Source organism: Gopherus evgoodei, chromosome 11 (genome assembly GCF_007399415.2).
Source record: "Gopherus evgoodei ecotype Sinaloan lineage chromosome 11, rGopEvg1_v1.p, whole genome shotgun sequence".
Classification (NCBI taxonomy): Eukaryota; Metazoa; Chordata; order Testudines; family Testudinidae; genus Gopherus; species Gopherus evgoodei.
Window position 1 is genome coordinate 11,267,334 of NC_044332.1, and position 24,763 is coordinate 11,292,096.

General features: G+C 42.5%; 1 protein-coding gene across 3 annotated transcripts in view; it reads right to left on the reverse strand.

The window, feature by feature from the left end:
• Positions 1-1,171: 1,171 nt before the first annotated feature.
• UBE2F (ubiquitin conjugating enzyme E2 F (putative)) overlaps positions 1,172-24,763 on the reverse strand; it is a 145,405-nt gene continuing 121,813 nt past the window's right edge. For all 3 annotated transcript variants that reach the window (XM_030580077.1, XM_030580075.1, XM_030580076.1), the window contains one exon: positions 1,172-2,499. In XM_030580077.1, coding sequence (XP_030435937.1) covers positions 2,449-2,499 — 51 coding nt within the window. In that variant the 3' untranslated portion in view covers positions 1,172-2,448. The remainder of the gene's footprint in view (positions 2,500-24,763) is intronic.

Sequence of the window (24,763 nt, forward strand, 5' to 3'; positions counted from 1 at the left end):
CTAAGTGGAGCACTTTGCATTTATCTTTATTGAACTTCATCCTGTTTACCTCAGACCATTTCTCCAATTTGTCCAGATCATTTTGAATTTTGACTCTGTCCTCCAAAGCAGTTGCAATCCCTCCCAGTTTGGTATCGTCCGCAAACTTAATAAGCGTACTTTCTATGCCAACATCTAAATCGTTGATGAAGATATTGAACAGAACCGGTCCCAAAACAGACCCCTGCGGAACCCCACTTGTTATACCTTTCCAGCAGGATTGGGAGCCATTAACAACTACTCTCTGAGTACGGTTATCCAGCCAGTTATGCACCCACCTTATAGTAGCCCCATCTAAATTGTACTTTCCTAGTTTATCTATAAGAATATCATGCGAGACCGTATCAAATGCCTCACTAAAGTCTAGGTATATCACATCCACCGCTTCTCCCTTATCCACAAGGCTCGTTATCCTATCAAAGAACGCTATCAGATTAGTTTGACACGATTTGTTCTTTACAAATCCATGCTGGCTATTTCCTATCACCTTACCACCTTCCAAGTGTTTGCAGATGATTTCTTTGATTACCTGCTCCATTATCTTCCCTGGCACAGAAGTTAAACTAACTGGTCTGTAGTTTCCTGGGTTGTTTTTATTTCCCTTTTTATAGATGGGCACTATATTTGCCCCCTTCCAGTCTTCTGGAATCTCCCCCGTCTCCCATGATTTCCCAAAGATAATAGCTAGAGGCTCAGATACCTCCTCTATTAACTCCTTGAGTATTCTAGGATGCATTTCATCAGGCCCTGGTGACTTGCAGGCATCTAACTTTTCTAAGTGATTTTTTACTTGCTCTTTTCTTATTTTCTCTTCTAAACCTACCCTCTTCCCGTAAGCATTCACTATACTAGACATTCCTTCAGACTTCTCAGTGAAAACAAACTGAAGTCACTAGGGCTCTGTATAACTTTCAGGGTCCAGCCACATGCAGCAGACTTTAAGAATGCATTACCTAAGTTTAGAATGTGCCAGTGATCTAGTAACTGGTTTTGGATAGTCAGCAGGTAATTTCACTGGCGAATGAAAGCCCCAGCATTTAACAAAGAGCAATGATGAGAAACTGAGATGACAAGCAGAATCAAGTAGCCTTCCAGGTGGTGCAAAATGTAAAAGTGTCACACACACACACAGTCTGTATGAAACCACAAACATTTATTTTTTTGCTCCATCTATTTATAAAAACTTGAATCAAATCCATTTCCACTCTCTGATCCCACCATGCAATGCACTGAGATGTCTATGGCTATATCCATTCATTTTCATTAGGCCAAACAGGATATTGAGCATCATTCTGATTAGCATAGGTGAGTAATAGGGAGCGACAGTAGACAATACACAATGCTCTTCACAGCACTGATTCCAAGTGTTTCATGCCATTAACTTTGAACAGATTCTCTGCAGAATCTATTCACTTGTCCTTACTCTTCTTTGATATTCAGCTACTTACAAGAAGAGGGATTATAGCATCACTCCTTCAGCATAATCCCTCACCCTGCAAAATTAAAAATAAATAAAACCTAGGCTCACAGAATAATACAACAACAACGGTGCAGTGTGTTATATGCGCTGTCAGTATGTTGCGCTCAAGGGCACAGGGAACACCCTGAGTCATTCACCAGAAAATTAATCCAAACTGCATTGTCAATTTATGTAAGTCTCCAAAAATTTCCTCTCCACATCTGGATCTGAAAGGCCTGTTATGAAAAGTTAGCTGTTGGGTGAATTTGCACAGAATATATAATTTTTTCCCTAATGCTACAAATTTAGACTTTTAGGTTATGGATTAGCCTATATTTCTTCACTATTTTACACAAACAATACAAACTAAAAGTACTGTAGCTCAAACTCAAAGTAGCAATGTACAAGTCACAAATTTGTGCCAAAATGTACTTAGATTAAATATTATTAGATTTTCAGTATTAGATAGTTGATTTTATGCATTCTGACAAGCTCTAGTGACTCCTGGGAAAAGTTGATATTATTTCTGCTCCAGGAAAGGCAATAGGAGTATAATTTGGTTCAGAGGGAGACCATTTTATTGCCAACTTGAAGTGTTCCAGAAACGCATCACTATTTTTACTAGGCAAGAAGAAAAGTGTAGTACAACTTCAATAGTGATTTCTTTTAACTCTCAAGCATATTTCATCAACAAGATATACAGTACAGTTTCAGAAGGGTAAACATTTTAAAACGAAGCAAACAACTTTTGTTTTAACCAACATACACAATTTCTTGCCTTATTTATGTTGAACTGTCCATTTACCTTGGACAATTACGAAGTTAGTTTTTTTCTTCAGTACAACATGGACACAGGACTAGTACAATCTGGGGTTTTTGTTGTTGTTTTATAAGTTATAAAGACAACTCTATAGTTTGAAATCCATGGTCCTGCTATCAGTCTTCCTTCATCATCTTGCATACCGCTTAATGTAATCTTCAACTTTATTCCGAAAGTCCTCCTAGAGAAAAGAAGAATCAGAATTACACTACATACTCAGAGTTCTGGAGGGATGACATCTCCATGTTAAGTACTCAAGGAAGTTGGTCTGCAGTTCTCTCTCACAGACACATATGTCTTGCAAAAATGTGTATCGTAGCATCTTTGCACCTCTCTGAAAACTGGCGGAGACTGCATTTTTCACACTGCAGCAAAAGTGACTGGAAAAAATATGTAAATACCACACTTAGAATCCTTGAAGTAACACTTGACTATGAACACCTGTCAAGAGCAGGACAGTCTGAACATCTCTGACAGGATTCTCTTACCATCAGATGGGTTCTAACTATGAATGTGTCATCATGTATAATGTAGCCATGGTCATATCATTTTAGAGGGAAAGAGTCTTTAATCAAATGGGGAATGATATGAAACACACTATTAGCAAATGGCATGCCACATTATAGCTTTCCCCTCTTTTCTATACAATTGCATAATCGCTTATTTATACGGTAGTTGTGATATCTTAACTGTCTAGACTAATCTATTACAACTCTGAACAAGTGGTAATAGTTTGCTATAGTGACTTTTAATTACAGAAAGATTATTAATATTACCCTTAAGGACAAAAATGGACAATATCTGACAGACCCTGAAGACAAGAATGAGAGATGGTGAGAATATATCATGGCCGGAAAAACCTTAACTACCCTGCCAATAATGGATCAAGAAATCATGGTCAGGGCCGGCTCCAGGCACCAGCTTATCAAGCAGGTTCTTGGGGCGGCAACTCCAGAGCAGGGCAGCACTTTCAAGGATTCGATGGCAATTCAGCAGAGGGTCCCTTACTCCCGCTCGGTGGGAAGGACCTCCCGCTGAATTGCCGCAGATTGCAATCGCGGCTTTTTTTTTTTGGCTGCTTGGGGCGGCAAAACTCCTGGAGCCGGCCCTGATCATGGTACCAATAAAAAGACTTCTGAACAGAAAAGCATGAGCTTATGATGTAATACCAACTTAACTGTTAAAAAGTACAAGGGGATGAAGACCTGAAAGCTCTGTCAGAGGTGGCGAAGAATGTCTTAGACAAGAGAATTACCAGAAGATTTTACGACTTCATTGCATGTTCAGATCCCCCTAAAAAGAACAGTGCTATGTTCTGTATTTTTTACAATGCAATCAGCCTAGTATAGCATGCCTCTAAGATACTCCTGCAAATTGTTCAAGATTGAATACAAGTAAAGACTAATAAGAAAATAAGCCAACAATACAGTTTCAAGCACACAATTATGAACCTGAAGCTTATATCAGAAAGATCAATTGAAATGGGGAAAACAGTATACTTGTGTTTCATTGACTTCCAAAAAGCATTTGACAGAGCTTTGCTCAATATAATTCGATCTGTAGGGACTGAGGGATATGAACTCAGAATAATAAAAAAAAAATTATACTGGAATCAGATAGTGATTACAGTGAGTGACAAATAAAATCCAATAGTAATCAAGAGAGAAGTGAGACACAGTTGTATGTCACTGATTGTTCAACATTTATAGCAAGTGATTAAAATAACTGAAAAAAGTATTAAGATGAATGGAAAAATGAGTGAATGACTTTCACTATGCAGATGAAACAGTATAGTTGGCTGATTCAGGTGGTCTGATGAATTTAGTGAAGATTAAATATGAACATGGCAAAGAATATAGTCTAAAGTTGAATGTGGAGAAGACAAATAAGGGTGCCTTGTGACTATATTTGCTATAGTGATAAACAGTCTCAGATTTCCTGATTGGCTTTGTTCTTTGTAGGTAAAAAGCCAATGCCCACCAAATGCTGAGGGAGTGGAGTCTTTGTTCCTCTGAGGAAGCGTGCAGTGCTGGGAAGAACACAGGTAAATGAATGAATTGGTTAAAATGAAATTCTGCAACTACGTTAGGGGTGAATTTGGGGTATAGATGTAAAGACACTGTATCCTTATGGAATACAGTGGATGCAGGATCTGCCATCATCACTCCAAGATTGCCAGTTCTTCTCGCTGAAGTGATGGCTACAAGGAAAGGAGGGACATGGGGCAAGTAGCTAAAGGCTCAAATGAGTGACTTATGAGTACTGAGAGAACAAGGTTCAGGTTCCACTGGGGAGGTAGGCTTCTGAGTAGGTGGGAAGGTTCTTATTAAGCCTTTCCAGAATCTATTGGTAGGTGTACATGCAAAGACTGAGCAGAAGGTGGAGAGTGGAGCATGAATGTTCTAAGGATGATGCCCATTCAAATACCAAGTGTGAGGTGGCACAGACAGATTGGGGTGCTTGATCTAGCCATTCCACTGGATCGAGAAGCTTGGGGAATGTTGGAAGGATGATTGGTGGTTGGGATGACATGTACCTGGCTGGGAAACCAGAACTGTCTGGGTCAGAAGGGGGCAATCAGGATTTTGTGTAGAACTCATGGCAGGAGAAGAAGTCATAGTTGAACTGGTCTGACCAAGGAAGAAGCAGATCATCACTCTGGGAGTGGTGATGCAGGCTCCTCTGGAGCAATATGTGGTGATTTTTGTTTGCTGGAGAGACTAAGACCTCTGGTTGGGGTCCCCCACAGAGTGAAAATATTGCACAGTTACAAATTGTGGAGCTCCCACTCGTGGTCGACCACAAGGGGTCTGCTGAAGGAATCTGCAAGCACATTTGGCTTCTCAGGAAGGTAGGCTGCTGATAGGGTGACTTGATTGGGGATACACTAGTTCTAGAGATGGGTACCTGCATGGCCCCACAGTATGCCAACATTTTTATGGCTGACTTAGAACGCTTCCTCAGCTCTCGTCCCCTTATGCCCCTACTCTACTTGGGCTACACTGATGACATCATCATCTGGACCCATGGAAAAGAGGAATTCCTTGAGGAATTCCATCATGATTTCAACAATTTCCACCCCAACATCAACCTCAGCCTGGATCAGTCCACACAAGAGATCCACTTCCTGGACACTACAGTACTAATAAGCGATGGCCACATAAACACCACCCTATACCGGAAACCTACTGCCCGCTATACTTAGCTACATGCTTCCAGCTTTCATCCAGACCACACCACTCGATCCATTGTCTACAGCCAAGCTCTATGATACAATCACATTTGCTCCAACTCCTCAGAAAGAGACAAACACTTACAAGATCTCTTTCAAGCATTCTTACAACTACAATATCCACCTGCTGAAGTGAAGAAACAGATAGAGCCAGAAGAGTACCCAGAAGTCACCTACTACAGGACAAGCCCAATAAAGAAAGAAACAGAATGCCACTAGCCATCACCTACAGCCCCCAACTAAAACCTCTCCAGTGCATCATCAAGAATCTACAACCTATCCTGAAGGACAATCCCTCACTCTCACAGATCTTGGGAGACAGGCCAGTCCTCACTTACAGACAGCCCCCAAACCAGAAGCAAATACTCAGCAGCAACCACACAACAAAAACACTAACGCAGGAACCTAACCTTGCAACAAAGCCCATTGCCAACTCTGTCCACATATCTATTCAGAAAATATCATCATAGGACCTAATCGCATCAGCCACACTATCAGAGGCTCATTCACCTGCACATCTACCAAAGTGATATATGCCATCATGTGCCAGCAATGCCCCTCTGCCATGTACATTGGCCAAACCAGACAGTCTCTATGTAAAAGAATAAATGGACACAAATCAGATGTCGAGAATTATAACATTCAAAAACCAAGTAGAGAACACTTCAACCTCCCTGGCCACTCGATTACAGACCTAAAAGTCGCAATATTACAACAAAAAAACTTCAAAAACAGATTCCAATGAGAGACTGCTAAATTGGAATTAATTTGCAAATTGGACACCATTAAATTAGGTTTGAATAAAGACTGGGAGTGGATGGACCATTACACAAAGTAAAACTATTTCCCCATGCTCATCTTTCCCCGACACTTCAGTTCCTTATACCTCCTTGTCAAGTGCTGGAAATAGGCCATTTTCATTACCACTACAAACAGTTTTCTTTCTCTCCTGCTGACAAACAGCTCACCTTAACTGATCACTCTCCTTATAATGTTTATGGTATCACCCATTGTTTCATGTTATATGTGTGTGTGCGCATGCACACACGTGTGTCTATCTTCTGTATTTTCCACTACATGAACCTAATGAAGTGAGCTGTAGCCCACGAAAGCTTATGCTACAATTAATTTGTTAGTCTCTAAGGTGCCACAAGTACTCCTATTCTTTTTGCGGATACAGACTAACACAGCTACTACTCTAAAACTAGTTCTAGAGGCTGACTGCTTCTGCACACGGAAGCAGATCTCATTCCCCCGCTTGTTGATGAAGAAGACAGTCATGACGTTGTCTGACATAAGGACATGGTGAGTGTGGATGAAAGGAAAAAAGGACTTGCATGCTTTCCATACTGCTTGTAGCTCCAGAATAATGATGTGCACCCTGGATCCTTGAGATATTCAGGCACCTTATGCTGTGTGGTTGTTCATGTTGGACGCATCTGTAATAATGGTCCTGGTCTGGAGATGAATGGAGAAAGGGGATGGCCACACATACCTGAGGAGTATTTGCCCACCAAAACAGGGAAGACAAGACAGTACCCTGACCTAAACTGTTACCATGTGGTTCATGGAACAACAGCTTGGGCAGTATATCGACTGCAGCGAAGCTTGAAGGCAACGAAGGTGGAGTCCTGTGAACAGGGTGACACAGGTGCATGGGGCCGTATGACCTATGACAGACAGACAGGCTTATCCGGTACTTGAGGGTTGCTTGTGACATGAGCTATTATATTGTTCAGGCTCTGGAACTTGTCCTTGGGAGATACGTTCTTGCAGTGACAGAATTTAAGGTTGCCCCAATGAAGACCAGAGCTTGTAGGAGGATGAGAACAGATTTTTCAATGTTTACTCTGACTCCTAGTGAAGAGAATTGGTGTAGTAACATCATGGAAGCTGAGAGAGAGGCTTCTCGGTGAGACTTGGCAAGAAGCAACCATCCATCAAGATAGGGAAAGACAATGAGACCATGAAATCTGATGTTGAGCAGTGCTACTAAGAATATCTTGGTAAAGACTCTGAGGAGGTTGCTATTCCAAGGGGGATTACTCTGTACTTAAAATGGTCAGAGACTACAATGAATCTGAGAAAGTGTCTGTGGGTGGGATCTCTATGTGAAAGTAGGCATCATTCATATCAAGACTTGTGATTCACATCCCTTTTCTAAAAATGTTGCCAACTTGACCATGCAAAATCTGAGTCTGCGAATGAAGTGGTTGAGATGATGGAGATTGAGAACCAGTCTCCAACTACCCTTCTTTTTGGGTATCAGGAAGTAAAATAAAACTCTCTCCCCCTCGGTATTGAGAAGGGACATGTTCTGTTGCTCCTCACTACAGTAAGATATTCATCTCTTGTTTGAGAATACTGTCATGAGAGGGCCCCCCGAAAGGGAGTGGGGAGGGGAAGGTAGGGATGCAAACTATCATATAGCCAGAGTGGATGATGATCAGCATCAACAGTCTGTGTTGAAAAAGAGTGATAGATAACCCCCAAATGGTGTAGGGACTGGGAGGTGTTGGGCTTAATGTTTTGAGGTTCTTGAGCTCCCATAAAAAATAACATTGAGCTGGGGGTTGAGATGATGAGTCTGTTGCAGGGGTTGTAGGGAAGAGGAACTTTTGAACCCTCTGTCTTTTACATGGTGTTTCATAGGACCTCTGATAGAAAAACTGCTGAGCCACATATGTAGATTTGACTGATGTGTGGTGGAACTTCCTCTTAGAGGGAGATGTGTATATCCCCAGTGAATGGAGGACAGCCCTGGAATCCTTCAGGTATGGAGGGACTTGTCCATCTTCTGGTTGAAGAGGTGTGACTCATCAAAGGGCAGGTCCTCAATGGTATTGTGGACCTTCCTAGGGAACCCTGCTGCATGGTGCCATGACTCTCTGTGCATGATGGAGGTATCAGCAGCATTGACTTCAGATTGGAGGATGGTCCTAGCTATCACTTTGCTCTGTCCTATTGTGGATGGCTGTCAGTAAACGCTGCAAACTGGGCATAGTTCAGGAAATAGTATTCAGCCAGTAACACCTGGTAATTGACTATCCTGAACTGGAGGCTGGATGATAAGAAGACCTGTCTTCCCTGCTGATCCAGGCTTATGCCCTCTTTGTCAGCAGGAGTAGATTGGAGATGTTGCTGTCTAGCCCCTTCAGAAGCAGCATGGACCAAGTAAATTAAGAGGGGGTGAGATAACAAAAATTCTACACCATTGACCAGCACATAATAATGCTTCTCTGCCATTTTGGGAGTAGGAGCACAAGTGGCAGGGGTGTGCCAAACTACGCTAGCTGGCTGCAGTATGGCTTCATTAACAGGGAGAGCTATTCCGTTGGGTCCAGAAGTATGCAGGATGTCTAGAAGTTTGTGCTGGGAGTCTTGGATCTCTGAGAGAAATCAGAAGCTCTCCAACAACTTTGCAGAGAAGTCCCTGGAACTGCCTGAAATAATCCAGGGGGGAGGGGATTTAGAAGTCACTGCTTCATCTAGGGATGATGGAAGTGCCAGAACCTTAGTGTAATGTTCCTCCTCCTCTGCCAGATCTGGGGGCAGATCTGATCATCCCCTTAGCAGGGAAGCAAGGGGTGGCTCCTTGGCAGGTTGGATTGACCCTGCAGGGGATCCTGGTTTCCAGTCCCCCAATATGGCTAGTAGGCTAGTAGTCCCCCAATATGGCTAGTAGAAGGGGTTGATAGTTGGGCATGGGGTCCCAGTGGCTCTGAGTTAGATGAGGCAGAGGTTGGTCCCAAACTGGTATGGGCCTTTTTGATGGTGGAGGATATGTAGGGTAAGGAAAGAGTGGTTCATTGGCTGGCTCAGAATCTTCCAATGAGGATGATTATGGTTCAGACTGATGTAGAGAGGGGGTTCCCCGGCCTGGGTCTGATTGGGGTCTCATGGCCTTCTCCACGAGGTTTTTGTGGAGATGAAGTTCCCGGCCTTGTCAGGTACAGTTGGGGAACAATTGGCAGATATTGGACCTCACCATGATGTGAGCTTTCCCAAGGCAGCATAGGCAGCACTGGTGGTTGACACTGACCAAGAAGGATTGCAAGCAGGAAGCACATAGTGTGAAGTCCAGAGTCCTGGGCTGAGTCTGGTACCCGAATGGAATACCGGATGGGAGGAGGGAGAAGAAGAGGGACGGGCAGGCCTCTTAAGAGGCTAATGTAATGCTAAACCGTAAAAACTTATTTTGTAGACCAAAACTGAAGTTGCAAACATGTAAGGGTCTAAAGCGGACCATGCAGTGGTGGGAAGGAACTGGAGAGGCAGCAGATTCACTCCGCCCTTTATCCCTTCAGTGGAAGGCATGAGGTGAGCCAGGGTACATGCGCAGACCAGTGGACACACCTTCCAAATTCTCTGGGGGAATGCGCACCATCAGTGGAATGAAATAGGGATCCACCACACTTGAAGCAGCAGCTAGGTTTCCAAAAAGATAAAACCAGATAACACAAATCACAAGCACCCATCATTAGATGTCATGTCTGGCTAGCATCAGGAGCTGAGAGCCTCACTGCACATAAATGACAGAGGGACTGCATGTCTCTTATTTGCAGCTTGACTCCTCAGAACTATGCAGTCCTCTTCCCTCTGATGAGTTTCACAGAATACTGCATTCAACTAACCTATTCCTTCTACAACTCTGATTTTAAGATGTCATCTCCTAACCTTATTAAAATTAGAGCTGGCAGAAACTTGGGATTTCCAGTTCATGAGAAGTTATGGCATTTCAAAATCTGGTTTCGTTCCAAATTGGAACAAAACCAAATTTGTCAAAATTTCTTGCAAATCAGAAAGCTTAAGAATCAAAAGATATTTTAGAAACAGACACAATGTGTTTCCCCAGAGAGGCAGCTGCTGACTCAACTGGACATTCTTGTCAGTTTCACAGCTGCTAGTGATTCTGTGAAAAAGTCTGTCAAACCCAATTCTCTTTCATAAAAAAAATTGGATTCACTGAACTGGCATTTTCCAACAAAACTGTTTCATTAGAAAATTTCTGACAAGCTCTAATTAAAATACAAATTTTCCCACCTCTTCAGTAAGGAATGTTAGATCTCACCACCCCATTGTTCAAAAATAGATTAATCACTGGATAATTCAAGACTGTTCAAAGCATTGTAGCTGGCCTATCTAGATGAGTCAAACAAAACTCCCTCCCTATCAGGGCATTTAACTAGAGAATTCACCCATTCCCTTGCTGAATCAGATTAATTCCAGCCAGGTTTATTCTCATACGAAATAAAAATAAAGCAAATAAAGTTATTGGAAGGATATGAACTCATAAAGTGAATGTGTAGTGCTATTGAAAAGAAAAGATTGACAGCTCTGGAGAGGGAAGACCATCCATCTATTCACAGACCAATTACAGCCCAAATAGCAGCAGTGTCCTGCCAGAGGGCCTCAACTCTACCAAATTCTTTGCCATGTGGGCTAAACATGCCAACAAAGTCTCAGTTAATGCTAACTGGCTGGCTTTTTATTTTAAAACATGAAACTTAAGGGCCTTAACAAACAATGGTTACAAAAACACCTGCTTCCACATTAAAACTACCTCACAAATACAGGAAATATTTTGTGACAATGCAAATCTAATTGTCAGAATGGTTCCCAGATTGGAAATTGTTTGGGACTAGGATAGCACCTTTCCAGATGTAGCTTGGTGCTTTTTGAATATTGAACAAAAAAATTAAAATAACCTTTCGCATTTGTACCCAGTATCAAGGATGCTATGAGCTACCCATAGTACAAATAAATATTACTAATCATAAAGCACCTCTCTTCAGCAGTCACTAAGAATGCTCAGTTTCATAGACTCAAGCCTCTCAGCACAGCAACTCATCTTCACAGGCTGTTCTTGTGTAATAATAATGAAATTAAATTAATCCGCTCCCTCAGAACATTGAATCAGATACTTGATGTATTACTGGACTCCCGGGCTCATTGCCCTGTTTACTGAACAGTACTGAGGGTATGGCTACACTTACATTTATGCAGCGCTGGGAGTTACAGCTGTGTTCGTACAGCTGTGTAGGGCCAGCGCTGCAGTGTGGCCACACTGACAGCTACCAGCGCTGCAGTGTGGCCACATTTGCAGCATTTGCAGCGCTGTTGGGAGTGATGCATTGTGGGCAGCTATCCCACAGAGCACCTCGTCCCATTTTGGCGCTGTGGCTTGTGGGAAGGGGACGGAAGGGTGCGGGTCTTTCCGCTTCCTGTTCCAACTCCCCGTGGTGCTTTGCTACACATTCCAAGCAGTTTGGCGGCATTGTGAGTCTGCAGCGCGATTTCTGTTACAAATGGAGCCCGAGCTGCTGAGGACTTTGCTGATGAATGTTGCCAGCACATCACGCATGGCAGTGGAGCTATTCCTTCAGCTCCAAAGTGATAGTGAGGAGTCAGACGATGATATTGATTCGCCTGACACACAAGACAAAAAATTGCTTGTGGCAGTAACGGACGTGCTCAGCACCGTGGAACGCTGCCTTTGGGCTCGGGAAATGAGCACTGAGTGGTGGGATCACATTGTCCTGCAAGCCTGGGATGACGAGCAGTGGCTGCAGGACTTTCGGATGAGAAAAGCCACTTTCATGGGACTGTGTGCTGAGCTCGCCCCTACCCTGCAGCGCAGGGACACGAGATTGAGAGCTGCCCTGCCAGTGGAGAAGCGGGTGGCTATTGCAATCTGGAAGCTGGCAACTCTAGACAGCTACCGATCGGTGGCGAACCAGTTTGGAGTGGGAAAGTCGACCGTTGGAATAGTGTTGATGCAAGTTTGCACAGCCATTAATCGCACCCTGCTAAGAAGAACCATGACTCTGGGGAACGTGCAGGACATTGTGGATGGCTTTGCACAAATGGGTTTCCCTAACTGTGGAGGGGCAATAGATGGGACGCATATTCCTATTCTGGCACCACCCCACCTGGCATCAGAGTACATTAATCGCAAGGGGTATTTCTCTGTGGTTCTCCAAGCGCTTGTGGATCACCGTGGGCGTTTCACTGACATTTACTCAGGATGGCCTGGAAAGGTGCATGATGCACACATCTTTCGGAACAGTGCCCTGTTCAGGAAGCTGCTGGCCGGGACTTTTTTCCCAGACCGCAAGATCACAGTAGGGGACGTCGAAATGCCCACTGTGATCCTTGGAGACCCCGCTTACCCCTTAATGCCATGGCTCATGAAATCGTATACAGGGAAGCTTGACAGGAGCAAGGACCGGTTCAACTACAGGCTGAGCCGGTGCAGAATGACTGTGGAGTGTGCTTTTGGCCATTTAAAGGCGCGCTGGAGGTGTCTCTACAGGAAGCTAGATTTGGGGTAAAGCAGCATCTCTGCTGTTATATCCGCGTGCTGTACCCTCCATAATATTTGTGAAGGGAAGGGTGAAAGATTCAGTGAGGAATGGGACTCCGAGGTTCGACGCCTAGAGGCTGAATTTGCACAGCCAGAGAGCAGGCCTACTAGAGAGGTCCAGCAAAGGGCTTCAAGGATTAGGGATGCCTTAAGGGAGCAATTTGAGGCTGAAAGCCAACAGTAACGTTTGGTGCCTTTGCTGTGCCCGTTTTTCCCTTGGGGTACAGTATTTATCACTTTCTTCAATAATAAAAAATGTTTTATAAGCCAAGAAATAATTTATTCAAAATACAGTACATAAAAGGGCAGGGGGGTAGGGTGGTGGTCTGTACATTCAGAGGTATGAATATGTCCTGCTTGGATTGCTGTTCAATGCCTGCTGCACTTCAGGATTACTATGCTGCATTGTGATGGGGGTTGAGTGCATAGGGTAAGGATTGCAGTTATCAGGGCTGGTAGGTGATCGTACAGGTGTTGGGGGCAGCTGGGGGTGGTAAGAAACAGGCTGCTGGAGAAAGCTGTTTTGTGCAAATACTGGGGAACAAGAGAGAGCTTTGGGAGGGGTGGGGGTTACCACGGTACTGATCTGCCTGCATGGCTATGAGAGACTGCATACAGTCAGTTTGGCGAGCCAGGAGGCTTATCAGCTGCTTCATGCTTTTCTTGGTAGCCAATTCCTTTCTCCTGCTTTGTGTTTGCCTCCACTCATGCATTTTCTCTCTCCATTCCTGCATCATCTTACTCTCTCTGGCGTACTGATTCATAACTGCTTTGATCAAATCTTCTTTTGATTTTCGAGGATTTTTCCTCAAGTTCTGTAACCGTCGGGCAGGCGGTGATACTGCTGGATTATTCAAGGTCACTTAAAAAAACATAAATAGAAACATTTAATATACAGAGGCTACATTGTTTATTATCACACAGTGAAGGAGTTTGTAGACTTTTTGTAGCATCATTCCCACATACCTAACATAGCACAGAGAGGCCACGGCAGCGAAGGCATGGCGAGCAATGGGGTGAGTGTTTCTGCCGCGACTTCACCTGGGAAGGGGAACTGCCTGAGGGCTCACTGGGGTTTCTGTGCACTGGGGAAAGCAGAGAGCAGGGACCTGCACTGGGGAGAGCAGAGAGCAGGGACCTGCACTGAACACTATCCCTACATTCTCAACAGGGTTTTCTACTGCCAGATATATCACTGCTGCGTGTTACCTGGCAAGAGAGGGAGGGTCTTCTACAGCAATGTGGATTCCACCCTGGCCCCTATGCAGCTTCCTTGTGTGCAGCAATGGTCCCCCCACCCCTCGCAGCACAGTGGCTCGGACGAATTAGCCTGACCGGGACAAGGACCACGGTGGCTCTCCCTATAAACTTGCGCAAGCACATTGCCCACGCTCTGGCTGCAACTTTTGAAGAGATTACTGAGGCCGATTACAGAGACGTGATAGACCAAATCAATGGGCTATTCCACATTTAGGCATGCATGCAGGCAGCCATAACCCCCACCCTCCTCTCCCAAAACATTTCCATCCTAAAAATAAAATCTGCTTACCGGGAACAGGCTCCTCTCCTTCCTCTTCACCAACAACTTCCAGCTGCTGCGACTGGCTAACCTCCTCCTGGCTTGAGAAGAGCTCCTGGCTGCATGCCTCCTGGGACTCCGGGGTGTCTCCCTCTACCCCAGTAGCCTCACTATTGGCTTCCTCTACACCCTCCCCCACTTCTCCCTGCTCTGAACTCTCCATCATGCTCCTCGGATTGGCAGTGGGGTCACACCCAAGTATGGCATCCAGCTCCTTGTAAAAACAGCAGGTTGTGGGGGCAGCTCCTGAGCAGCGATTTCCCTCACGGGCTTTGCAATAGGCACTGCGCAGCTCCTTTACTTTTACCCTGCACTGCAACGCGTCCCATTCATGGCCCCTTAGCAGCAAGGACTTTGATATCTGCCCATAGGTATCATAATTCCTATGGCTGGAGTGCAGCTGTGACTGCACAGCTTCCTCACCCCAAACACTGATGAGGTCCTGCAGCTCGGAAGTGTTCCATGCTGGGGCTCGTTTGGGGCGTGGAGGCATGGTCACTGATTGATGGATTGCACTCCACACCTGGCTGAGCAAACAGGAAGGGGATTTTTAAAATTCCCAGGGCATTTAAAGGGCACGTCACCTGAGTCCAGGGCAGCGGAGTGTGAAACGATGAGCAGAGTGGCTGAAAAGTTATGCTGGGATACCTCCTAATACCCTGGAGGCCAATAAAAGCGCTGTTGGTGTCCACACTTGATGACCAGCGCTGCATCACCAGCGCTGGAATCGCTACACCCGAGGCAGATCAGGTGTACAGCCAGCGCTGCAACCAGGGAGTTGCAGCGCTGGCTGTGCTTTGCAAGTGTGGACACAGATTGAGTTGCAGCGCTGTAACCCCCTCACCAGCGTTGCAACTCTCCAGTGTAGCCATGGCCTCAGCTAACCAAGAGGTGGTAATCATGAAGAAATGAAAGGTCAATCTCTATGAAAGTGAAAGGTCATTTTAATTTTTGGGAGTCAATATTGTAAAAGAATCAAGGTTTTTTTGTTTGCAACTATCTAGAGTAAAAACACTATCAGCTTCAAGCCCTAAGTCAATGGAAACTGCTCACAATACAAATGGCTTTGCAGTCCACACGTAAATAAAGTAAGCATGGGGTTATTACATCTCATCTCCTCAGTCTGAGAAGTCACTTTAACAAACAGTCAGAGGCAAACAAAGTTAAGAGGCAGGATGAAGGAAGATGCATATAAACCATTACAAATGACTGCATATTCATTACTGAAAGAATTAGAGAAGTGGCAACAGCAAAGTACAGGAAGTTGAAAACCATAGTTTTTCACCAATGAATCCGAAGTGTTATATCAGAACACAAGCTCTCTGCATTAATCAAAGGCAGAGACAGTCTCTATACAGCAAAGATGCTCTAGAAAGGCAGTCTGTCACTTCTGCTTACCTTCCAGATCAAGGAAAAGACAGCATTGGCCAGAGTATATTAAGCAGATTGTGTTTCATGTGAATCTGGCTACCGAACAGAAGGTTCTCATTACACAACTGCAAGACACTAATTTTAGGCACACCATATGGTTTAAAAGTTTCTTATTAACATTGTATATTTGCCTATGCTCACATCTGTTTATATGCAATACTGAACAATCAAGCAGAAATAATAATCAGAGGTGTACATGTTTTGCATTATAAACTGGTTAATACGAAACCTCAATATGAACATTATAAAAACATAAGAATTCATTAAAGAGTGAAAACTGTGAAACATGTCCAGCATATCTGATATGGACTATTCCACAATATTATCTATTTAAAACTGTGTAACTGTATGGGCAACTTAAGTTAAATATACATTGAATATACCAAATGATAGGATTTCTCCATATTTATTGGTAGTTTTACTTTCTTTAAATTTAGTTTGTCTTGTTTAATTTTTAGCATGCAGTACTCTTGCAAGTGCAAATTTATCTGAAAGACAAGGTGGGGAAGATAATATCTTTCATTGGACCAGCTTCTGTGGGTGAGAGACACAAGCTTTCGAGCAAAACAGATCTCTTCTTCATGTGTGGGAAAGGTACTCCGAGCATCACAGCTAAATGCAAGATGCAACACTTTTAAAAGATGAGCCTGGGAGCTTAAACTCATAACTCTGCTAGCTACTAAAAATCATGGGCTTATTTATTCAGAGACACTGGATTTATGGTTTATTACAACAATACGTAACCCACTAACCCCCCTTTTTGTCCTAGGACTGCAGAGGTGTTAACGGGCTACCCTACCTTGAATGGTTACCTAGAATGTGTTAACTACTTATGCTAAACAATCTGTTCCACCTCGCATTTAGCTGTGACTGGTAACGCCCCCCTCCCTAGTCCCGGAAGGGTGGGAAGATGGCAAGGAACCCCCCCCACCCTCCAAGCCCTGGAAGGGTGGACAGGCAGCAAGGGTCCTCCCAGCCCCAGAGCACCAGGTGGAGTGCCCCCTTCCCTAGTCCTGGAATGCCAGGGCAGAGTCCCTGGCCGCAGGTTGGCCCCCATTAACCCCAGGCTGGGGCCCTGGCCACAGAGCAAGAGTGCCCGCAGCACAGCTCTGGGAAGCAGGATGGGGTCCAGGGGTGAACGGGCCTTTGGTACCGGCCACCCACGATTACATGTAATGAGTCAACCATATTAACAGAAAATTGAACAAACTGAACTCAAGTGTTTCTAAGTAAATGATCGCACAAGTAATAGCAAAAAAAACAAAAACAAAAACAAAACAAAACAAAAAAAGTCCAGTGTTACACCAATATACCTGCATCTCAGCTGATGCACATATGTCAATAGCAGGATATGCAGAAACTGAACTGAGCTTAAAAAAATATGGCCTAAGATATACAGCTACTGACTGTACATATTTGTGACTACTGTATACATTTTTAATACAGCATATCAATAAACTGAGAATTTAACAGAATGGAAGACTATTACCTACACATCAGAAATAAGGCTACAGTTTTGTCATGGATATTTTTACTAAAAAGTCAGGGACAGGTCACAGGCAATGAATAAAAATTCATGGAAGCCTGTGACCTGTCCCTGACTTTTACTAAAACCATCCCTGACAAAATGGGGAGAGAGGATGCTCCAGCACCCTGTCCCACTGCAGCCCCCATCCCTGCCTAGTGGCTGGGAGGGACCCCTGACCCAGGCTGGGATCTGTAGGGTCCCCCGCTGCTGGCAAAGGCTGGGGTGCTCGATGTCACGGAGGTCTCTGAAAGTCAGATTCCATGACTTCCCCGACCACCGTGACATACTTGTAGCCTTAATTATAAGTCCTGGAGGAATGAGGTGGAAGGAATATACTGAAAAATACAGAAATGAAGTGAAAAGTTCCTGATGGAATTTAATTCCAATATACTTCTACAAATGCTTGAATAGTAGGAAATGCTACTGTGATCCTGGTCTTTGCATGAGCGTGAACAGAAGGTACTCTGGAGCCGTGGCTATAAATTGATTAGAAATTAACATTTTTTGGAGTATTTTACAATGGCAAGGAGTTCTCTACTGATAAGCACTTAATTACAAATAAAACCACCGCCAAACCACAAAATAACCCAACCACAAACATGACACCCTAAGCAGAAACAGCATGACAATCAGAGACTACCTAATTGTTTGGCAATCCCTCCTCACTTACAGCCATTAACCATTTGCACTTTCTTGCAGTCTACATTCAATTTTTGCATTTGCACAAACATGCTAAAGGATTTGCTATTGGAACAATCTGTGTGTGCACAGTTGCTCTTTTGGATTTGCCACTGTTTAGATTGAGGAATAAATAACATGTTTTCCAGTTTGTAAATGTGAAGAATTAAAACAGCAGTGGACCTTTCACAATATTATACAAACTAGTAGAACAGGCATCATCTCTTGCCACAACCATCTCCATGCCCCTCTACGTACTCATCTGAACATTGTTAAATCTTCCAACATTACATTACAGTAAATTAAAATTTAATAGATAAATCAGGCAAAGTATTTGTTAAAAGCTCATAGACTATAGAAATGTCCAGAACCATTTTTTGGGGGGAAAACACGTTAAAAACAGAAAATTGCAACCAAGTCAATAACAAGATGATTTTAATATAATAAATATTTATGGTCAAGTTGCAGTTGACTGATAATGAAATAGATGTCAGAATCTTTATTACAGAAGATGCAGCTAAACTAAATAATTAAGGGTCCTTTAGAATTATGCATGTTAACCAAGAGAAGATCAGACATCCTAAACAACTCAGTTGTAAAAAAGTTTTAAAAGTGGAGATAACTAGTAGGCAGATTTATCCAGCTGACTTAATGAAATACTACCTTTAAAGAAAAACCTTTCCTCTGTTTCGTTTCATATAAAAAAAGAGTAAATGTCAAAACTGCATATACACATACACACAAAGATCCGAATGAATACTTTGAAATAATGCAAAATTATCTGAAGTGTAAGGTATTTTTCCAATTCAGATTTCTTCCTGGTCATTGTCCCTCTCACCCTATTTAACTGTTTTCATTTAAGAATCTCAAAGCATTGACATTACATTTTAATTGTATGAAGAGTTGTTTTGTGGCAGCAATGAAGGAATGATTTATAGATTTCCCCTAGAAACTTTTAGTACATTTGCAAGGTGTACAAAATCACAGTGCCAATTTTAATAGCCCACGTACTGGATGTGAAGATCAATGTAGTGAAGGTTCTTCTCTGCATTGCCCCCACTATGCCAAGGGCCTCAATGTGAAGTCCCTTGATTCTCCAGAAGCCATGGCTCTACAGCAGTTGTGCTGCATTAGGGCCTTCCATTCCTGCAGGAAGCTAATGAATGGTGTCAGCTACTGAAGTTCTGAGCCAATGTTTCATTTGCTCTATCCGCAGACTCAGGCTAGGAGTGCTTTGGTGGTATAGCTGTGCCAGTAAAGCACTCCTAGCGTGCACGCAGTTCTAATGGCAAAGCCGGGCTTTGGTTGGTACAGCACACTGCATCCCCCTCCCCTCAAGTGAAATTAGTTATGCTGGCAAAACTGCACTTTTGCCACTATAACTGACCTCTACTAGTAGCTTTTGCTGACATAGCTATGTTGGGTAAGGGATCACACCTCTTCACCCCCCTGACTGACCCAGCTGTGCTGGCGGAAGTCTGTATTGCAGCACTGCACTGTGTCACTTTCAGTGACATCTCTGCAGTCATAAGAGCTGCAAACTAAGGCCAACATTTTCAGTGTGGATGCCTAAATTATGATCTTAAATCTCAATTTAAGCACATAGATTAAAAGTGGCTTCATTTTAAGAACATCTGAGCATATGCAGCTATGACTGGCTTCAATGGATCAATAGCTGTACATCTGAATCAAGCCAACTTTACATTTTTATAGAAGTGGTAGTACTTTGTATCATCATGAACCGGTTCAATCTGAACTGACAGCATTACCGATACTCAAGACTGGATATCCAGAATTGGCTGCAGTTATGTTAGCATAAAATTGAAATTATGCTGGGTTGTTTAAGCCAGCGCATGTGGGGAGAATGCAATTTCCCTCACTATGTGTGACATTTTGTTGTTTTTCTCCTTCTGATGTGGAAACTATAATACATTCCTTTGTGAAACTGAGATTGAACTGCTGCAAAGCTCTTTAGAAAATCTATCCATAGCTGATAGCCTAAAGTTTTTGGCACAAAATATTTTTGGAAGTTTTAAAAAAATTTAAATTTAAAGAATGTATTGATGTAAGAGAGACAACTGGTTTGCATGAGGCATGTAGGATACTTTGCAGATCAGACACTATTTAAATAAGTTACATTATAAAGATTTGTCAGCAGTTATATGTTTTATTTATAAAATTTTATTTATCCTTGTAATCCTAAAATTCATATTCATGTGCCAAAGAATGAAGAGCCGTTGCCTTAGAAATTCCTCCACAGAAGAGAAACATCTATCATTTGCATCAACATTACAATTAATTTTGCATTCCAATAGTTGTGTGAAATGGTACTGAAAACACCACGAGTGTTTGATATTCAGATGAACTAGAAAATGCTACAACTAACCTAACTTGGCATCAGTTACTGGACACTCATTTTAGGCTCTTTTCTCATCAAATGATTTCTGTATGTTTGGGTAGAAAAGCCTTAAACAAAAAGAAAATAAAACCCACAACCAGCCTGCTGAAGAACCCAAATCTGACTGAAGTAGTAATGGTGCTCAGACAGTATTTAGAATGGATGCTTTGGCAACTCACAACCTACATAGTGTGATTGTGCCCGTCTATTCAGTGACTATAGAACACAATGACAATCTAACTGAACTGAACATTGAGAGAACATTGATCTTTGACACAGAGAAGAGTTCTAATGGGGAAGCTAACAACCCCATAACGTCTCATCTATACAGAAACAATTCCTTATTTGTTGTCTGTTGATGCTTTCATAACCAACATTTACAAATTAGAGAACAACAGTCAGACATATCTGTCACGTGTCAACCTACTCTGACCCACCGAATGACCACAGTAGGAAACCAACTACCTCTCTTGCCTGCTGCTATCTATTATAGTGGCATTTTAAGCTGTTTGAGCAACATCCTGAGCATCCTGATGAGGGTAGAAAACAGTTCTTATTGACGTTATCTTCAGATCTCTCATACAATCAAAGAGGTTACCTACGCTGAATGAACACAAGCAAAGTGTGTACAGCCCATTCTTCACTCCTCAAGTTTGTACACCTTTGACTTGCAGCCCCCTTCTCAGGGAAGCAGCACAAATTGTGCTGAACGTTTTTTTTGGAATCCCTTTTGTGAATTACTTTCTTTCTCGCTGTTTGCTATGGGTTCGTAATAAAAGTGTGCCCAAATATTTTTCTGAGATCTGTTTGATACACAGAGTGGTTGAGTCCTGAGCATACATTTTAATCTGTTTTACTGACAGACAATGTTCCCATGTCTTCCTTTTATCCAATACTCAGATATTCTTTTTTGACGCATAAGCATCAACACATGTAATTGAGTTCAAAGCAGCAAGTGGTGCCAATCTGCCTAGTGTGCATACAGAGGAGAGAATACCTGAAGAGATGTCACTTGGACTACTATGCAGAGTTGTCTAGCTAAACCCTAGTGTGTGTAAACCAGGCCTCAGAGTCAAGACAGCCATGAACCAGTATGTATGCAACACGTATGACATATGCTAATGTACAGAAATTACTTATTTTCCAAAACTAAATTTATCTAAACAAGAGTTTTCTAATGCAAAATAAGAGCTTCGATTTATATAAAGATCTGTCTCCCTTGGATTTTCGGCTGTTATCTGGACAAAGCTCACATCTGCAAAGCTTTAAATCAACTTTACTGAACTAGAAAAGTAAAGTTCCACCCATAGTTACAATGTTTATGAAAGAAGGGTCATAGTATAATCTCTCTTATGTATATCCATTAGCACAGTTAGCAGATATGCTGCTATCTTGTTTACTGCACTTTAGGCTCATTAGAAGAGGGCTTTAAAGTGTGCAGTATGCATGTGCAGCACAAAAGAGGGAAGAGTTAGAAAAAACCATAAGGATGTACGAAAAATAACTAGTTCATTAAACTGAGAGGTTTATCAGTCAAAACCCAAATACCTATTTTCATTTGCAGTTGCTAAAATTCCTATGGAAAAACACCATGCACAGTAGGTAATTCTACAGAAGAGAAGGACCTATTGTAATAAATATTATTGGGATAAACTAATGCAATATGACCGTCAAGGTGAATGTTTACTGAAAGAAGGCCTTTGCCATCAATGTGACAGTTTAAACTGTAATGATACAAAATACTGCAACTGAACATAATTTCAACGAGAAAACAAAATGTCTGAAAAACTTTAAAATCAAGTTCACTTCTAGCATGTGAAGGTTTGAAACATTAAAGCAAGTCTTTAAACTAATAGACCAAACTCTTCTGTTGTAGAATTGATGATAAAAAAATGGAGTTTTAAAATCCAATACAATTATTTTATGGAGTGTAGGTAATTCCAGTGCCAAAAAAACCTATAATCAGAAACAAAGGCTCTGAATATGAAATCGAATCTTGGACATATGAAAGTATCTGAAGACTCTACTTCTCTATCCTCAGCTAGTTCCAATATAGGCCTCTCATAGTTTGGCATTTCCTCCCTAGCCCTTCTAGTCTCCTCCAGAAATGTCTCAGAGAATAATGCTAACATATAGTAAATACAAAAGTAAAGACACCACTGTGGTCTATCAGCTGTGGTTATTTGATCTTCGTGCTGGGGAAAAGCCCAAATCAGATTAACCACACAAAACCCTTTTGGAGATTCACAGAAAAACAGCAAGACAGAAATGTTTATCATTTGCCTGTGGATTCCTTCAGGTGGTGTGTAACTGTGACTCCACATGCTACCACTGTAGCATGAAGCCCAGACTAAGCCACTGGGATAGTGCCAAACTCCATATTTCCTGTGGTGGTTGCACAGGACAAGAGGGAAAGTCTACGATCCAAAACTGTCACTAGTATTCTTGGACTTACTGAAAAATTAAAAAAACTAGGTTGGTTGTATACAAGCAGTGGGTTCATATGAACACAAAATGCAGGTTTCAATTGCACAGATACCATTACTGGTTGATTTTAATTACAAGAGTTCCTCATCCTCACCAAATCTTCAAGTCACTTTTAAAAGAAAAAGGGAAATAACTCCATTCAGTTTTCCACCGTATATGCATTTTTCAGGGCAGCTTGATAAAGAGGGCAAAAAATCCAAAGGCCTGCTGAAATACAGGCCTTTAAAGAGGAATTTTCACATGCCCAGACATTTTTTTCAAATAATGTGCTTCAGCAGCTATTTTCTTTTGCTATTACTGCAGGTACCGTGAAAGGCCACCACCTTTCCCCAAACTCTTGTCTTCGTTTAACTTGATCCTCTAGTAAAGTCATAACCTTGTGTTTGTGACATTAAATTTTTTTCCATGGAATTATTGTGATGTCAGAAATTCAGCATTATAATTGCAAGATCATGCAGAAGTGTAAAATGGACAGTGGGGGGAGAAAATCCTGTTTAATATCTTCAAAAACTAGCATATGTCGCAGAAAATAATTTTTTTAAAAGTGAAACTCTAAAGAGGGAGCAAAGGTGATAATTTAAGACAACATTTTTGGAAAAGCAGTTAATAGGATACATGTATTTGGAGCAGCAGGTATAAGAAATATATGCCTTTTCAGTTCATTACATACCCCTGCTTTTGTAAATCTGGAAAATTTAATCATCAATCATTTAAGAGGCACTTACATGCCTAGACCTCAATCATCATTAAAGAAAGCTTAGAGGAACACAGTTTTCTATTGGTGCTGTAACAGCAATTAGTATGCAATACTGAGAATTAAGGATTAGGTCCTGAAAAAAGTTCAGAAAAATTAGTGCCTACAAGAGCCTGTTTAGCAAAATCATGTTAATGTCTTTCTTTGTAATTACACCATGACAAAAAATGCACAACCATTGGTAACAAAAATCCCCCACCAAAACACTAACACCCTGATCAATGTGGAAGCATGATGTTGGTTGCAAGCAAGATTCCTTTACAGCAGTGGTTCTCAAACATATTTGATTGGGCCCCCCTTCTTTGTGTCTGTAGTCATTTATCCCCACAAGTACATACATCATCTCCTAGCTCTGAAAGCAGAATGGAGAACGGTGGCTGCTGGCGGGACACCCAGCTCTGAAGGCAGTACCATGCCAGCAGCAGCAGCAGAGAAGGGTGGCAAGGTGAAAACTGGTATTTGCCAATATCACTTTCCCGCTGCCTCCAGGTGAGGGATGGGGAGGAAGGAGGAGAGCCTAAGGTTGGGCTACCTCCTGATGAGGAATTGAGGGGAGGGCAGAAGGAGAGCCTGAGATGTGGGGCTCCGGCTGTCCCCTTTATCCCTGCCTCCTGGGTGTGCACAGCCCTCATGCACAAACTCCAGCCACCCAGAGCTGACAGCCAGAGCTCTTAAAAAAATCCACCAAAACACACAACTCTCACCTTCCTTGGCACATTCCGACCCCTCCCTTGGGAGGCTTGAGAACTGTTGCTTCACAGGATCGGAGCCCAGTTTGTTAAAGGGCGAGTGTTTTTATTTGCAACTCCCTCCACCTCCATTTTTATAAAGATAGTTACAGATTATTAACAAAGCCTCCAAGAGCTTTAACAAAATTACTTAGCCTGGGATTACACAGATTTGTTTTTATCCATCCCTGGCCTCCATTTCCTGTTCGAAAACAGGAGCTGGTGGAGGGAAATATCAGAGCAATAGCAACGACCAGACAGGTA